Here is an 18,681-nt window from a genome sequence, read left to right as displayed (position 1 = left end):
GTCCACAGAGATCTGTTCTGGGTCCAGTTTTATTTAACATCTTTATTAATAACCAGGATGTGTAGGAGTAGAGAGCATATTGATCAAATTTTCAGATGAAATGAAGCTGGAGAGGGTTTGCAAACATTTTGGAGGATAGAGCTAAAATTCAAAGGGATCTTGATAAATTGGAGAACTGGGCAACAGACAACAAAATGAAATTCAACGAAGACAGATGGAAGGTGTTACACTTAGGGAAGAAAAAACAAATGTACAAATACAAATTGGGGGATAACTGGTGTGGCAGCAGCATGGCTGAGAAGGATCTGGGAGTTGTGGTGGATCACAGCCTCAACATGAGTTAGCAATGCAACATTATTGCAAAACAAGCAAATGCAATTTTGGGTTGCATTAACGGAGGCGTAGCATGTAAGTCACAGGAGATGATAGTACCGTTCTAACTCTGCACTACAGCTGGAGTACTATGTCCAGTGTTGGTCACCAATGTATAGAAAGGATGTGGAGAAACTTGAAAGGATCCAGAAGTGAGTGACAAAGATGATCAAAGGGATGGAATGCAAGCCATTTGAGAAAAGGCTGAAGGAACTGGATATGTTTAGTTTGGAAAAGAGATTAAAGGGGAACATGATAGTTGTCTTCAGATACTTGAAAGGCTGCCATAAGAAAGATGGAGAAAAGTAGTTCTCTCTTGCCACAGAGGGCAGGACAGAAGGCAATAGGTTCTAACTGCAGCACAGAAGATTTAGATTAAATCTCAGGAAAAACTGTAAGAACAGTAGGACAATGAAACAGACTGCCTGGGGAGGTTGTGAAAGTTCCTTCACTGGAAGTTTTCAAAGGAGGCTGAATAGCCATCTGGCTTGCATGGTTTAGACACAACAAATCCTGTATTTTGGCAGGAGGCTAGACTAGATGACTCTTGCGGTTCCTTATGACTATAGTTCTATGATTCTGTGTTTCATTGGGGAGCCCTAGAAGGCGATCAAAGGAATAAAAATCAGGCTAGGGAGTTGGGGGGGGAGGAATTGGGGGAGAGTTAGGTTGTTACGTCTTCCAAAATCCAGTCAGCGTAATGCCTCTGCATATGGCTACAATGGCTTTACGTAGATCAGAATAACAACAACAAAATTAAGTAACAAAATAATCATGTTTGCTCAGTGAGAAGTTCTCTTTTATCAGCTGCATCCAGCCTCACTTCTTTCCTAAATCTTGTCTAGACTGGGGATTTCAGCAGTTGCTGGTGTAACTGCACCACAGTGTGGACAGACGAAGCTGCTATAATTGGAATTTGGACCATTGTGGTTTAACTTTGCTTTCAACCTTGTCACTCTTTTCTCTGGGGCTCCAAAAATATTCACTTAATGACTTTAAAACCCATTCTTTCATTTTCAAGTGTCACTACACTTCCCATTTTTGCCTGGAAGCAGCATTGCAGAAATTCTGTGAGAACAACCCAGCTCCCTGTATTTCCAGCATGACCAGAAGCAAGACGTAGAAGTTCCAGTGTGTGTTTTGAATAGTGGTTTACGTAGTGCTACTCACAACAGGATTCATTTTTAAGTGCTGAGCTCCTGGGCTGAAACAAGTATCTCAAGTACCACTCCCACTGGCCAAACTGTACTTGTTGTTCCTAGAAGATTTCCCTCTTCATGACTATCAACTAAGCACCTTTTTTCAATTGACATATACTGATAAATCACAATATACCTCCTTGGACTTTCCCAGAAGTACTTAAACACACAATCTCAAGCAGTTTTAGAGAGCAAACAAGCCTCTTTTACCAGTTCCCAGACAATTCAGAAGCCACCATCCTGTTGCTCTGCAGGCACACCCAGATTTAATTACAGTAAGATGAAGAGCACAATTTCCCATAGCATTGCACCCTCAGCCTGTTATGAGTCACTTCTGACCAGTAGAAATATACAACAAGTAAATGTGCTGCATTCAAAAGGAGAGGTACCAAGTTACCAGTGTGGGAGTAACTGTGCCAGTACCTGTGGTTTCCCTTTGACTATGCCCTGCAGGAACTGGGGTTGGGTGTGTGAGAAGATTTTGAAGAGTGCTCTGCACTGGCCTAGTTTTGCTCCTGTGGAAGTGGATGGATATTTCACCATGACTCCCGTGGGAGCAGAGAGAGGCCAATTCTGAGCACGTTTGAAAATCCCAACCTCCATGTTTAGAGTCAGATTGAGATAAGTGATGGTATAGTTAACAAAAAGGGCTGCACCTTCTCGCCTGACTCCTGCCTATTGATTAAGGCAGTTCAGAAGGAATTAGGTATAATAATTAAATTCTGGATTATAATATTGTACAAGAACTATAAAACAGCAAGCACCAAATTCACACGCAGTTGTTGTGGGTTTGTATTTTTTAAAGAGAAATTAGGCAGAGGATGAATTAAAATCTTCCACGGGCCACTTCCCTCCCCCCACCCCCCAAAAAAATACCCCAGGCCTTTTTGTCCTAACTCACCCTAGCGAGGGTGGTCTCCATCACTTAAACAGTGTTTCAGTATGTTGCTGTTACCAATGTGGTTGTAGGTTGTCACCTCTATTGCTGCAAAACTTAAAATGAAGAGAATGGAAAAGTACAGTTTCCCTGAAGGTTTTTCAGTTTCTGAATCTTCAGTTTTCTTTGCATCCTTCACTTACCTGAAAGTGAATTAGAAAAGCAGAAACTTTGCTAAATCTGACATGCTCAAGAACACACAATGCTGGATATTCTTAAAGGAATTATTTCACTTGGATGACCTACTGCCCGGGTGGCTTTTAACTTTCCTGCATAGCGAGCTTTTGGCACCTTTCACCAGTGAAGTCTGATTCTAGTATAACAATCAGAGAATGAAGTTTTTCTCTTTCCCTGATTCAGAACACTGAAATGTAAAATCTGATATTTTTAAAATAAACCTGAAATTGGATTTTTTTAAAAACAACTGTCTGATATACGACAAGTTTTATATTCAACCTTGACCAGATCTGCTGCCAGTGTTTAGGGCCTGATCCAAAGCTCCTTGAAGTCAATGAGAGTATTTGCATGGATGTCAGTGGATTTTGGACCAAGCCTTCACTGCTTATCCCTCAAATCCATAAATGTGCAACGCTGGCTTTTTGGACTTTGCGTGTTACCTGATAGTCCCAGAAAATATTAGTCCTAAAAAATATATGCTAAAGATTCAAAGGAAACACCAGCCATCAAATTCTGACTCTCTTCACCTCCTCTCTACAAATTGAGTGCTCTGCTCAGCCTATGTTTTATATTAGCCCAAGTGAATCTGTGCAGTTCCCTTCATGGCTTCCTGTGCAACTTTCTCATGCCAGGACCACAATTATTCCAAGAAGGGCGAATAGGTAATTGCCACAAATAGAGATGGAGGCATGTGCTAGAATTGCAGACATCCTCCATTGACCCTGGAGCTCAAATACTGCCTTGTGGCTTAGTGCATGGAGGGGCTGCAGATATCAACTCATAGGTTTCTGGAGGAACCAGGATGGAGGTGAAACAGCAGTGAACCTGTGGTTCCTCTCCGAGTTCTTTCATCATCATACTATTAGAAGGGACTGCCAGAATTCAGCCCCAATGGAGCAGGGGTCTTGGAAGGACATGGGAGCAATGTCTTTAGCACACATAAGGTTTAGTTCAACCCTAGTTTAATTACTCAATCTGATCTCAGTAATGTATAGGTATGTGCAGTGAGCTATAACACCAGAGTTGTGTGGGATGAAAGTAGCTTTAGGTCTAAAATGGGTGATGCACCTTGCACTTGAAAATAAAGGAGGGACATGCAGCAGACTTGGGGAAAGGAGGTTAACACATGGTGGGAACTATCAGCATGTTTTAGTATTAAGTATTATGGACATTACTTTAAATTACTTTAAACTGGCAAACCTAATGGACCACAGGATAGTCTTGCGCCTCTAGGTTGCACAGTAAAATCCAGGTAGGGTGACCAGACAGCAAATGTGAAAAATCATGACAGGAAATGGAGGGTAATAGGAGCCTGTATAAGAAAAAGACCCAAAATCTGCACTGTCCCTATAAAATCGGGACATCTGGTCACCCTAAATCCAGGTGCGGCTTATGTGATATGATCATGGTGGCTTTGATCCAGTGTCCAGGTGCCAACAACACAGAAATCATTGGCACCGTATTAGTAGTCTCAGCAGGGAGGCCAGTGATTGAACAGATGAACTCTCACCTTAACTGGAGAGATGGTCTCTCCACATCAGTTCTGAGACATTGACAGGACTCTGCGGGGAAGCTTTTGTGTTATGCCCATGCTGCTGCGACCCTTTGGTTAAAGGAGTTCAATCTCCAAGGGTGATAATCTGATATCTTTCATCAGTAATAAAATCACATACATTTATTTCATTTACTCTATGCAAACACAATTGTTTGTGGACAGATGCATTAATGTGCTTCCTCCTGAGAGGCAAATACCATATTTCACTGGGCTGAGAGTCCGTTGTTCATGTTTCTGAGTGAGGGTGATGATGGCTTTTAAAGATAGCTGAGCTCTTCTGATAAATGGTTCTTATATTGACTTTAATTGGTGCAAATTTCCTAGCGGGGGATTACTCTCCAGAAGAATTTCTTCAGATGTTTGAAAACTTGTGTGAGCATTGGCTTTCCCCTTTTCAAAAGGGGAATGAAATGATCTTTGAAGCTCCTGCAGGGTAAATAATAGAGCAATTCCAGAAGAAAATCATCTTTAAAAATAATGCACAACTCCATAGTGACGATTAAACACCCCACAGGCTTTCAGAACTCTCCCACAGCAAAGTGCAATATTGGTTGGGCATGTGGAAGGGACCAGATTGTTGTTTCTTAGACAACAGCATCCCAGCGATCGTGATTGTCTCCTTTAAGAGTGAATTCCTCTGAGTGCAAATAAAATGAATGTATGTCATCAAGAGTAGCAAGTGCCTGGTATCAGCTGAGCTGAACTGCTGGTGCACTGTTAAATGTATATGTCACTGCAGCAGAGGCTGCCTTTGACTGGGAGGTGAGTGATCCCTGGGTTTAGGTTGACTATAAGCTCACTACAGGCCCAGGGTTGCTCCCAGTGAAATTAGTAGCAAAGCCCTTGCTGAGTCTTCAGTGAGAGCAGCATTAGGCCAAAGGGCGCAGTTCGGTGAGGTGATGAGTACTTTGTACAAGATGCTGAGCACGATCCGCTCCCACTGAACTCCGTGGGCCCAGTCTTGTTCCCATTGAGATCAATGGTAAAACTCTCATTGACTTTTACGTGGGCAACATCATGTCCAGTCGAAGTTTTGGGTGCTCAGCATGGTCATGAACAGCCCCAGCTTCTGTGAAGGGCTTTGGAATAATCTGTGATGATGGAAGCACTACATAGATTTAGGATCACTAACACCACTGATAAACTTCAGCACAGTAGAAGAGCTGTTTGTGATGGACCAGAGACACAACACAAGGGCTCTTTAAGCTGATAAAGGATTCGCTGTACTAGGCAGGAATCTTGATGCAACAAGCCTTGGAGAAATATCCCCGTGATCATTGGAGTCAGCTGTGCTTAAGAATGAGGAAACATCTTTTTTTTTTTATTCTAGCCCTTAAGCTCCTTAAGTCACCGTAAATATGTAGGACCCCATCATGAGAGGTGCTGAACAATTCTTGGTGGTGCTGAGCGCCTGCAACCCCCATTGACATTAATGGATCATACACCTAAGCATTACACATATACATACAGAGGACTGATCTATTAAAATCAGTGGAAGCTGAGAAAGCACAACATCCTGCATGACTGGGTCCTAGGTCAGCACAGCAGTTATCAAGTAAATAATAAGTGCCTCGAGGAGCTTAAGGTCTAGATTAAATCAGACACGTGACAAAGATGACACATGCAATTCTCAAGGTGCTTTTTCATAGATAAAAATACAGATCACCGAGGCCTTCTCTCCTCAGCTCCTTTGTCCTCTCACTGGGTTGGTTGCCAAAACGGGGCAGCCTGTGGGTCACTGTGTCCAGGCCATTGTTCTGGGTACAGCCTGCTAGGGGATGTCATACCTGGTCCTCTGCAACAACTAACACCTTCTTCCACCACCTCGTTAAACCAGCAACACACAGGAAAATCAAGTCACCCACACTCTTCATGCAAACGATTAAGGAAATAAGAAAATCCCCCACTCCATCACAACAAGACTACAAACATAGTTAATAAACAAAAACTTTTAGAAATTCTTACATATTTCCAAGATTTAGCAGATCTACACATCCCAACAGATTTTGCGGGTTCCGGAGAGCTCAGCTGAGGCAAGAAATTATTTTTTATTATTATTTTATTATAAATTAAGGGTTTTTTTTCATAATACAGACAGTTGAAATAGGTGAGTCCCTATGAAAGATATGCAGGACTTTTTGTACTTGTTTTTTGTGCTACTCTTCAATGATCCTCCTGAAAATTAGATCTAATGCCTCTAGGGCAAATTCAGCACTGATATAAGCAGGTATAGCTCCCACTAATGATACTAGCTGTTGCATCTGCTGATGCCAGAACTAAATTTAATCTATGTGTGAGAGTTTGGTTTAGTTGCTACTTTCAGACCACTTGTTTTTCCAGGTCTTTTCATCACAAAGCGACTGCAATGAAAAGGCCAATAGTTTTCTCCATTTATTATCCCAGGAAGACGTTTAACAAATAACCCTTTGATATTTTATTTTTGCATTTCAGGCCGCAGCAGCTGGTCTTGGCTATGTTGGGGGATATGTTATTAACACCTACAAGAATTATGACAGCTTTGTGCAGGACAAGTATGCCATGCTGCCAGCAGTGATCATCATTTGTGTTGCTGTAGTGATGTTTATCATTGGGCTGATTGGCTGCTGTGCCACTATCCGGGAGTCACGTGTTGGGCTGGGACTTGTAAGTATTGCACATTCAGCCATAATCCGTTTCATACAATATCCCTAAAGCTGGCTAAATGAGGTGCTGGGCAGAGTCAAGCTCCATTGCAATGCATTGGTTCTACTGCGGATGACGCATAATTTCATTAAATGGCCTTAGATTGGTACTACAATGACAAGACTGTGTAAAACCTAAATAGATTGACAGCCACTTTTCAGGCACAGAAAGAAAACTTGGAACATGATAAGTTGCGGGTGCCCAGAGCAGTGCTGCATGGAACATAGCACTTCTATTTCACAAATATTTGGTGTCAGTTCATTAGCTCTGCTTTAGCAAAGCAGCTTTAAAGAACCTAATTTTTGGCCAGGTCTACACTTAGAACTTATGCTGGTTTATGATATTGGTCAGAGGTGTAATTTTTAGTGACATTTTTACATCAGCAAAAATCTTAGCATAGATATTGTTATACCAGCAAGAGTCTGTTTGCCAGTATCACTTATTTGAACTGAAGAACTGATGTGAGCTATACTGGCAAAAGCACTCTTTGGGTAGGGTAGGGTAGTAGTAGTTTGTTGGGATAACTATATCAGCAAACCTTTCCTAGTGTAGGCTAGGTCTTTATTTTGAGCTTGTAATAAAATCTGGAACCAAGCATGTTGTAGGTGGTTTGAAGATTCTGTGTAAACAGTTTCCACAAATCTAGTGCAAATTTCTGAATATAAGGACCAATCTGAAGTCATAAATACCTGCTGCATCACTAAAGACCCTTCTGGGATAGTGGGATCTGCACAATATCAGGGATGAGGAAGTGGTTAAATTTGGCCAAAGGCACACAGAGCAAACCCCTGTTCTTGTAAAAAGTGCAATGGCATCCTCGTCCACACAGCACAGAGGAAGATCTTGTTGTTTTTTTTTAAAGGAATCATCAGAGAGATCCTCAGAGTAAATTATGTGGAATTTGGTTCTACTTCAGAAGAAATGAAGGGTTGAAAGAACCCTACTAGGATCTGAACCTCTGGTTTGCATGACCTTTGAGTATTTAAGGCTTAAGGTATAGGCCACTAATCCAGCAGGGTAGCCCAATCTCTGTGACATCACAGTGCAGTAAAACATCTGTATCATCTTGCAACATTAATGCATCACAAAGGATTGATATTCTGTCTAATATAACAAATCTCAGGCTCATTAAGCACTCGATAAACTTGCTATGGAAGACATGGGACAGACAGACCCACAGAATTTGGGACTGTCTTGAAGACTTGAGGATGATAGAAAACTCTGTTATTAGCTTTCAAAACTGAGTCAGCACACAAACTTTCATGGTGTCTGTGGTTCTTGGTTACAGGGAGGGCCTAGAGGCAGCCTGTTTCGTGAAGGTGGTCTCTCCACCTTCAGTTCCATGCCTCATTCTTTAGGAGTAGGAACAAACTGAGCCTCATCTTATGACTAACAGTTGTGGTAAAATGGATTGCTTTAGTTCACAATCTTTCCACCATCCCGCCACTCTGTTCATGATGTTGTGTAGGGTGCACTAGTAATGCTACTTACCACTTTTCTTCAGTAGATCCCAAAGCACTTTGTAAAGGTGTGTACGTATTGTTGTCCCCATTTTGCAAAGGGGAGATGGAAACCCAGAGCAGTGAAGTGACTTTCCCAAAGTGACACAATAAATCATTAGCAGAGCCAAGGATATGGTGTAGGTCTTCTACTCCCTTAAACCCTCAGTTCAGTGCCCTGATCACCGGCCCATTCCTGCGGTCAGGTCACAAGGCAGAGGATCTGATCATCAAGAAGTGCCAGGTTTCTTCTTTGCCCCGTGGTTTCTTTGGGCTTGTCTACATCAGAAAGTTGCAGCGCTGGTGAGGGAGTTACAGCGCTGCAACTTTGAAGGTGTACACATCTGCAGGGCATCACCAGCGCTGCAACTCCCTGTTTGCAGCGCTGGCCGTACTCCCGTTTTGTCTCGGGTGTAGAGGATCCAGCGCTGGTGATCCAGCGCTGGTAATCCAATGTAGACACTTACCAGCGCTTTTCTTGACCTCCGTGGAAGGAGGAAGCCTCTGGTAATCAAGCTGGTCTCCTTCCCCGGCTTGCTCTCGCGTTCCCGGAACCCCGAGCAAGCAGGTCTCCTTCCCTGCGGTTTGCAGGGTGGTTCGGGGAACGCGAGAGCAAACCGCGGCGAAGCTGGTCTCCTTTCCCGGTTTGCTCTCTCGTTCCCGGAACCCCGAGCAAGCAGGTCTCCTTCCCTGCGGTTTGCAGGGTGGTTCGGGGAACGCGAGAGCAAACCGCGGCGAAGCTGGTCTCCTTTCCCGGTTTGCTCTCTCGTTCCCGGAACCCCGAGCAAGCAGGTCTCCTTCCCTGCGGTTTGCAGGGTGGTTCAGGGAACGCGAGAGCAAACCGCAGCGAAGCTGGTCTCCTTTCCCGGTTTGCTCTCGCGTTCCCCGAACCCCCCTTGAAGCCGCCCAACAGCGCTGCAGTGTGGCCACATCTAACACCACTTGCAGCGCTGGTTGCTGTAAGTGTGGCCACTCTGCAGCGCTGGCCCTATACAGCTGTACTAATACAGCTGTAACAACCAGCGCTGCAAAATTTTAGATGTAGACATGGCTTTTATTGGAAAGCTTTTCCTGTATTAGTGAAAAGAAAACTGTGTTAGTTTAAGAACATGGGAAGTTCTCTCAGTGAGGTTAGGGAAAATGAGCTGTGATGTAGGATTAGCTTGAAAGATACACAGAACTGCCTGTACATTTACAGAGGAAATAGTAATGGGTACTTAGTTTTCAGTTCCTCAGTAACAAGTACAGTGTTCTTGCAAAACTGACAAGTCTTATATACTAGCACCAGAGGATTTGGCACATTGGATGTAATGAAGCACTGGTCTGATCCTGTGTCTTACCTCTGGCAGTGACCAATGCTTATTGATTGAGAGGAAGGTGAACCTGTCAGTAGCTATGGGTAGACCGGCCATCCTAACCTGGTCTGTTGTCTTGCTGCTCCTCAGGCCATTGCAAATGGCTCTTTGCATCAGGCTACAGCTGCCTGTAAATAACAAAAAGGTAGTTTCCTGACCCACACTTTATCAGTCAGATCTGCTTTTCTGTGGAACAGAATAAACAGCAGCAATACAGCTGCTGTGTTTTCTCAGACAGCTCTGTCTTGTACCTGATAACTGGAAAGGTAGCTGCCAATCAGCCATTTTCAATTAACTTTACTGCTCTTCTGTCCAAAAGGAGCTTTGCACAGTCAGGATCAGCTCCCCAGCTGGTGCAAATAGTCACAGCTCCATTGATTTCAACAGAACTATACCAGTTTCGCCAGCTGAGGATCTGGCCCTTGCTTTTGAAAATCAAGAACAGTTTAGCAACATCTGCAGGAGGAGAGTGACCTGTGTTGTCAACAGATGTTAACCACAGACCCCTCCTGGTCTTGCATAGTATAACCAGGAATGAATCCTTTGCAGAAAGTATGCCAGACTCCTCTTTCCAAAGTCTTGGGTGGGCAGAGACCAGAATCTTCCTACCATGGGTGGCGCATGCTTTTTTGAATGAGTGCTGAAGACAGTTTAATTCAGGGTGGGGCTACTAGAGATGTGAAGCACTAGTTAACTCCTTACTGGCCACTGTGAAATTGATGCATCCTTTCACAGTAACCCATGGCTGATACACGTTCTTAGTGTAAATATACTTTTTGTGGTGTACTTATCCTTTGAAATAAGTCTTTGAGATCCCATGAAGCCCTGATTATTAAACTGTTCAGGTGTCATATTGTGATGCTGTTTCAAGGAAATTTCTGGAGCTCTGTTTGGAGAGACGACACTGGATAATAACAATACACTTTGCCTGACCTTTTTTAGCACTAAATTTGCATTTTGATCTAAACACTCTGATCATCCTTTATCCTCTCTTCTGATTTCAGTTCCTGGTCATTATCCTGATTATCTTTATTGCAGAAGTGGCAGCTTTTGTTATGGGATTCATTTACAGAGAAAAGGTAAGCTAAAAATTAGTACATCTATTCTAATACTGAATAAAAAGAAGGGCTCTCTGAGACAATCAGGGTCCAGACACTTCAGGGTGAGAAATGGGGTTCTGGACCCCAAAGAAAAAGCAGTTGAATCAACTGATTGTATACAACTTTATTGTACTATAAAAGTGTATTGAGTAAGGTATCATAAAAGCTGGTGACACACTGGTCATGAATATCATTATGTGATATGTATGCATGATGTGTAAAGAGATCTCTTGCTTCTCTCATAATAATAAATTGAGATGCCTCAAGGTAAGGCCAATTTAAAGAAAATGAAAGGTTATTTCTGTTTATAGAGTTAATAATTAGTCACAATAACTTTAAAGCCAAGGAAACAGACATGTACAGTGTGATGTGGTGGGTGAGATTGTGTGACCTGAATTGTGCAGGAGGTCAGACTAGATGATCATAATGGTCCCTTCTGACCTTAAAGTCTAAGAGTCTATGAGTTATGTGTGCTTGAAATATGTTCTTAAAATGTGTTTGGGAGGCATACATTGAGCCTGTCCTAGACAAAGGAATGTGGATTCTCTGGCCTAACTAGCTTGATTACAGGCAGAGGACAAGGAAAGTACATACAAGTAAACAAAGCAAACAAAGGGCTAACAAGCAATGGCGGAAGGAACTTAGTGAACTCACCGGTTGTCAGAGGCTGCATCTCAGGAAGCCCTCCTGGCTCTTAAGGCAGAGACAGTGTACTTTGGGTAATATAATGGGACCAAAAAGAGATTTTATTTATCGGTCACTTAAGGGACATGGGATACAGCACCCTCTGATCCTGTGGAATTGGATCCCCTAGCCTGGAGGGCTAGGGATTCTGGTAACTTGAAGTAAGAAAACTGCTAGCCAAAGATTGTAACTTGCTAAAATTGTTTTAGACACTAGAGAGTGTTGCATTTGTTTGTAACCATACCTGCTTCTTTTTCTCTTGCTAATAAACTGATTCTTAGTTTTATTGTAAAACATCTCAGTGCTGTTGTAGTGAAGTAAGTGTGAGTCCACAACTAAACTGACAGGCTGGTGTGTACCCAGTCTCTTTGGAGGCAGCAAAGTTAATTTCTGTGAGTGTCGCAGTGACAGAGACTAGACACTGCCGAAGAGATGTCTGTGGGGGAACTCAGGAACTGGGGTTCACTCATCGTTACCTGCAGAGCAAGGTTCAGACTGGAAGAGTCTTGAGGAATTTGCTGCTGAGGTAAACAGACTGGTTGTGGCAGGGAGCTGACACAGTTTAAATTCTAGGAAAGCTCACTCTTGCTGAAACAGAGAGGTGACATAGTAGCTTACAGCTCTAAGGGTGTGGCTACTCTTACAGTTCTGCAGTGCTGGTAGTTACAGCTGTGTTCGTACAGCTGTGTAGGGAAAGCGCTGCAGTGTGGCCACATTTGCAGCATTTGCAGCGCTGTTGGGAGTGGTGCATTGTGGGCAGCTATCCGAGCATTCAAGTGGCTGCAACGTGCTTTTCAAAAGAGGGGGGTGGGTGGAGTGTGACAGAGCGTGGGGGAGACAGAGAGAGTGGATTTTTGGAGTTGACACTGTTCTCAGCTCCCTGCCTTGCAAGTTCTAAGGACTGGAAGATACACAGCACCTACCTTCAATCATTTTAAAAGTTTGACCCCTTCCCCCACCCTTCTCTTATTCACTAAATGCAAATTATGCACTCCTAAATAGCCCTCAGACCATATAAGCAGCTGCTCAATACGGACTTCCCCCACCCCCTCTGGCGTGTGAGCGTGCCGTTTCTCTCTTCAAGCAAACAGCTGTGAACATTCCAAATTCTCCTGCCTGCCTCCGCTCGCTCAGCAAACAGGAGCTGTGTTTGGTTTTCAAATAAGCAGTTCAGGGGAGCTTGGAGTTCAGCCATTCTTCCGGTTTGTTGTGAGCAGGTATTCTGGGATACCTCCTTATACCCTGGAGGCCAATAGCAGCGCTTTTGGTGGCCACACTTGATGAGCAGCGCTGCATCACCAGCGCTGCAATCGTTACACCCCAAGCAGACCAGGTGTACAGCCAGCGCTGCAGCCAGGGAGTTGCAGCGCTGGATGTGCCTTGCAGGTGTGGACAGTTACTAAGTTGCAGCGCTGTAAACTCACCACCAGCGCTGCAAGTCTCCAGTGTAGCCAAGCCCTATGTGTCCTGAGCAGAACGTCACAATCTCCTTCTGTGAATTCCTTTTCTCCCACCATTCTTCTCACATCTGATCCTTTATTCTCAATACTTCATGATACAAAGGTGGAGTATGAGTGCAGAACAGGATTGTACTCACACATGTGCTGTGTAGAACGAAACCCTAAATAATGTGTGGATTTTTCTGGAAGAAGATGGAGACAGGTAGTACTTAGCTTAGTAGGTATCAGAGCAACCTTCTAGTCAGCTTGCCATCATGAGTGTTCACAGAAGAGGGTTCTTAAAGTCAATAGGAGAATTATTTATGTCCAAGAATGCCAGCAGGGTTAAGTGGCACCAGTATTTTACCAAAAGCATTATTTCACTTTTCATTGCACTCAGTTTTGCTGAGTCTAGGAATCTTCTAAAGTTTCCATTTTAGAAGCTTCTGAGCTGCTGTTATACAGAATATGCGCTGTGTTTTCTCATTTCAGGTAAAAACAGATGTGCAAGGCACAATGCATACAGTCTTCCAGAAATATGACGGGAAAAGTCCGGAGTCTGGTGTTGTGGATTACTTGCAAGAACAGGTAGGAAAACTTCTGATGTCTGCTGAGAATTATTTAAAAATATCCAGTAGATATTAAACCATGCATACAGCCTCTAGGGGGAAAATCAGCCTGCCACTTTCTAAAACCTGTTCTGCAATATGCTCAGCACTGTCAATTCTTATTCACTTCAGTGGCAATTGAGAGTACTCAGCTCCTTGCAGGTTTGGACCATAGGGCCCTGATCCAAAGTCCATTTAAGTTAATGGACTTAAGAAAGGCTCATATTGACTTAAATGCAGGGCCGGCGCTTGCATTTAGGCGGCTTAGGCAATCGCCTAGGGCGCCAGCATTATTAGGGGTGGCATTTTGCCGGAGGGGGTGGCAGGCGGCTCTGGTGGAGCTGCTGCAGTGGTGCCTGCGGAGGGTCCGCTGGTCTGCAGCTCCGGTGGAGCTGCTGCAGTTGTGCCTGCGGACGGTCGGCTGCTTGCGCGGCTGCGGTGGACCTCCCGCAGACACGACTGCGGCAGCTCCACCGGAGCCGCGGGAGCAGCCGACCATCCGCAGGCAGGACTGCGGAGCCGGGCGACCAGCGCATGGGGCGGCGAAATGGCCGTGTGCCTAGGGCGCTCAAACCCCTAGCGCCGGTCCTGCTTAAATGGGCTATAGATCAGGCCCTAAATGAGTGTTTTTATTTATTTTGCCTTAGGTCCTATGCTGCTATGTATCACCATAGTATCTCAACTTTCATAATAAATAAATATTAAGAATTTTTATTGTGCTGTGGAAATTTGGTCTGTTTTATCTACTGGAAGGAGAGGAGAGGAGCATGTGGATTGGACAGAGACGTCTCTTAGAGGAAAGTCTATGGATAGGGATTCTCTAGGTTTTGGTCAAGAGGAGAGGATAGGAGAGGATAAAGTATGGGCCAGATCAGCCAAGAAGCATTCACATAAAAAAGAATCTGACACATAAGAAAAGGGCAGACAAATAAACAATGGCTAGTTTTTAAAGTGCTTGTACACAAATGCTAGAAGCCTAAATAATAAGGTGGGTGAACTAGAGTGCCTCGTGTTAAAGGAGGATATTGCTGTAATAGGCATCACAGAAACCTGGTGGAGTGAGGACAATCAGTGGCACATAATCATAGGGGTACAAAATATATCAGAAGGACAGAACAGGTTGTGTGGGGAGGGGGAAGTGGCACTATATGTGAAAGAAAATGTAGAATCAAATGAAGTAAAAATCTTCAATGAATCCACATGTTCCACAGAATCTCTATGGATAGTAATTTCATGCTCCAATAAGAATATAACATTAGGGATCTATTATCGACCACCTGACCAGGACAGCGATAGGGACGATGAAATGCTAAGGGAGATTAGAGAGGCTATCAAAATCAAAATCAATCAAAATCAAAAAAAGAACTCAATAATAGTGGGCGATTTCAATTATCCCCATATTGACTGGGTACATGTCACCTCAGGACGAAATGCAGAGACAAAATTTCTCAATACTTTAAATGACTGCTTCTGGGAGCAGCTGGTACAGGAACCTACAAGAGGAGAGGCAATTCTTGATTTAGTCCTGAGTGGAGCACAAGATCTGATACAAGAGAACTGTAATTGTAACTTGGAAATAGTGACCATAATATAATAACATTTAACATTCCTGTGGTGGGAAGAACACCTCAACAGCCCAACACTGTGGCATTTAATTTCAGAAAGAGGAACTATTCAAAAATGAGGAGGTTAGTTAAACAGAAATTAATAGGTACAGTGACTAGAATGAAATCCCTGCAAGCTGCATGGACACTTTTCAAAGACACCATAATAGAGGCCCAACTTAAATGTATACTCCAAATTAAAAAACACAGTAAAAGAACTAAAAAAGAGCCACCATGACTTAACAACCATGTAAAAGAAGCAGTGAGAAATAAAAAGGCATCTTTTAAAAAGTGGAAGTCAAATCCTAGTGAGGTAAATAGAAAGGAGCATAAACACTGCCAAATTAAGTGTAAAAATGTAATAAGAAAAGCCAAAAAGGAATTTGAAGAACAGCTAGCCAGAAACTCCAAAGGTAATAACAAAATGTTTTTTAACTACATCAGAAGCAGGAAGCCTGCTAAACAACCAGTAGGGCCCCTGGATGATCAAGATACACAAGGAGCACTTAAAGATGATAAAGTCACTGCGGAGAAACTAAATGGGTTCTTTGCTTCAGTCTTCACAGCTGACGCTGTTAGGGAGATTCCCAAACCTGAGCCGTCCTTTGTAGGTGATAAATCTGAGGAATTGTCACAGACTGAAGTGTCACTAGAGGAGATTTTGGAATTAATTCATAAACTTAACATTAGCAAGTCACCGGGACCAGATGGCATTCACCCAAGAGTTCTGAAAGAACTCAAATGTGAAATTGCGGAACTATTCACTAGGGTTAGTAGCCTGTCCTTTAAATGAACTTCTGTACCCAGTGACTGGAAAATAGCCAATGTAACACCAATATTTAAAAAGGACTCTAGCGGTGATCCCGGCAAATACAGACTGGTAAGTCTAACGTCAGTACCGGGCAAATTAGTTGAAAGAATAGTAAAGAATAAAATTGTCACACACATAGAAGAACAAAAATTATTGGGGAAATCTCAACATGGTTTCTGTAAAGGGAAATCATGTCTTACTAATCTATTACAGTTCTTTGAAGGGGTCAACGAACATGTAGACAAGGAGGATCCAGTGGACATAGTGTACTTAAATTTCCAGAAAGCCTTTGACAAGGTCTCTCATCAAAGACTCTTATGTAAATTAAGTTGTCTTGGGATAAGAGGGAAGATAGTTTCATGGATTGAGAACTGGTTAAAAGACCGGGAACAAAGGGTAGGAATAAATGGTAGATTTTCAGAATGGAGAGGGGTAACTAGTGGTGTTCCCTGAGGGTCAGCCCTAGGACCAATCCTCTTCAACTTATTCATAAATGATCTGGAAAAAGGGATAAACAGTGAGGTGGCAAAGTTTGCAGATGATACTAAACTGCTCAAGATAGTTAAGACCAAAGCAGACCATAAAGAACTTCAAAAAGATCTCACAAAACTAAATGTTTGGGCAACAAAATGGCAAATGAAATTTAATGTGGATAAATGTAAAGTAATACACATTGGAAAAAATAACCCCAACTACACAAACAATATAATGGGGCTAATTTAACTACAATTAATCAGGAATGGGATCTTGAAGTCATCATGGATAGTTCTCTGAAGACATTCACGCAGTGTGCAGCAGCAGTCAAAAAAGCAAACAGGATTTTAGGAATCATTCAAAAAGGGGTAGCAAATAAGATGGAGAATATCATATTGCCCTTATATAAATCCATGGTAAGCCCACATTTTGAATACTGTGTACAGATGTGGTCTCCTCATCTCAAAAAAGATATACTGGCATTAGAAAAGGTTCAGAGAAGGGCAACTAAAATGATTAGGGGTTTGGAATAGGTCCCATATGAGGAGATATTAAAGAGACTAGGACTTTTCCTCTTGGAAAAGAGGAGGCTAAGGGGGGATATGATCGGTATAAAAAATCATGAGTGTATGGAGAAAGTGAATACGGAAAAGTTATTTACTTGTTCCCATAATATAAGAACTAGGGGCCACCAAATGAAATTAATGGACAGCAGGTTTAAACAAATAAAAGGAAGTTCTTCTTCAAACCATGCACATTCAGCCTGTGAAACTCCTTGCCCAAGGAGGTTGTGAAGACTACAACTATAACAGGGTTTAAAAGAGAATTAGATAAATTCATGGAGATTAAGTTCATTAATGGCTATTAGCCAGGATGGGTAAGGAATGGTGTCCCTAGCCTCTGTTCGTCAGAGGGTGGAGATGGATGGCAGGAGAGAGATCACTTGATCATTACCTCTTAGATTCACTCCCTCTGGGGCATCTGGCATTAGCCACTGTTGGTAGACGGGATACTGGGCTGGATGGACCTTTAGACATTCTTATGTTCTTATGGAGCTTCTTGATTTTTGTATAAATCTGTCCTCCATTGTGATTGTAGCACAAATAATATTACTAACAAAAGAAAAGGATGTATTTCTGATCTTGTTTTTGTTCTATCTGTAGTTCACGTGCTGATGAAGCAACTTCCCTTTTCTTCCTTCCATTATTTTTAGACTGTGTACAATATCTGCAGAAGAAAAGTGCTGTATATGCCAAATCCTGTGCAGGGCTGAGAGCTCTGAATTCTGATTTCAGTGGGACTGGAGGGCATTTTCCTTTAAAAAACAAAAACAAGCAAACCAACCCCACTACTGTAGAGGTCTAATTCACTACACCTTACAACAGTGTGACTGCAGTGTTTTGATGGATTACTTTAGAATACTGTAATTTTTTTATTAGTCAGCATCTTGCAGAGACTTTCCTGCATGACATTCCTAAGAATGGTACAACTTAACTCTGTTTGCATTAATTTAGTTATTTGTTGGTTTACAGCTTCGATGTTGTGGAGTAACTAACTACACCGACTGGACAACTACCCAGTGGTTTAATACCACTGGCAATAACAGTGTTCCTCTGAGCTGCTGCAAACAAGACATTAAGAACTGCACAGGACATCTGAATGAGCCACAGGATCTCAATATGCAGGTGAGGATAAATTACCCGGAAACTGGAAACTGCCACCATGGGCTGTGATCTCATTAGATTCCTCTGAGCCAGCCAGAGGCTGAAGCTGGCAGAACAGCTGCAAAAGACAGTCCAAGCAGGGGCTCAGAAACACTGAGGATCTCATCAGACTATTTTCTGTAGTTTTTACTCTAAACATTATTTTTCCTGTGCTGATTGGCTCTTTGCTCCAACCTGTTCTGCCCCTTCCTTCCTTCCTTTGTCTTTCCATCTAACTAATCCCCTCCTTAGGCCTGCTCTGCTCTACAAAGTTAGGTTGCATTGCCTTGCATTGACCTAGCTGGGCATGTGTCTACACTTAAATTTGTCTCCCACTGATGTAAGTGCCTTGTAACAGCAACTCACTAACACGCCTCCCTGAGCAGTGTTGAGCCATGGACGATGTACTGCGGTCGAAGCAGCACCTATGTTGTCCCTAACAGTCTCCAATGGCTGTCCCACAATGTCTAGTACTGACCATT

General features: G+C 42.9%; 1 protein-coding gene across 1 annotated transcript in view; it reads left to right on the top strand.

Annotated features, from left to right (window-relative positions):
* The window catches only part of LOC115653401 (tetraspanin-36-like), a 48,485-nt gene that overhangs the window by 21,636 nt on the left and 8,168 nt on the right, over nt 1-18,681 (top strand). Inside the window, exons 2-5 of the mRNA XM_030566681.1 lie at nt 6,692-6,883; nt 10,781-10,855; nt 13,492-13,587; nt 18,029-18,181. Coding sequence (XP_030422541.1) covers nt 6,692-6,883; nt 10,781-10,855; nt 13,492-13,587; nt 18,029-18,181 — 516 coding nt within the window. The remainder of the gene's footprint in view (nt 1-6,691; nt 6,884-10,780; nt 10,856-13,491; nt 13,588-18,028; nt 18,182-18,681) is intronic.

This window comes from Gopherus evgoodei, chromosome 6, assembly GCF_007399415.2.
Source record: "Gopherus evgoodei ecotype Sinaloan lineage chromosome 6, rGopEvg1_v1.p, whole genome shotgun sequence".
Taxonomy (NCBI): domain Eukaryota; kingdom Metazoa; phylum Chordata; order Testudines; family Testudinidae; genus Gopherus; species Gopherus evgoodei.
The sequence above is the reverse complement of the archived record's forward strand: the minus strand, read 5'-3'. Positions and strand labels throughout refer to the sequence as shown.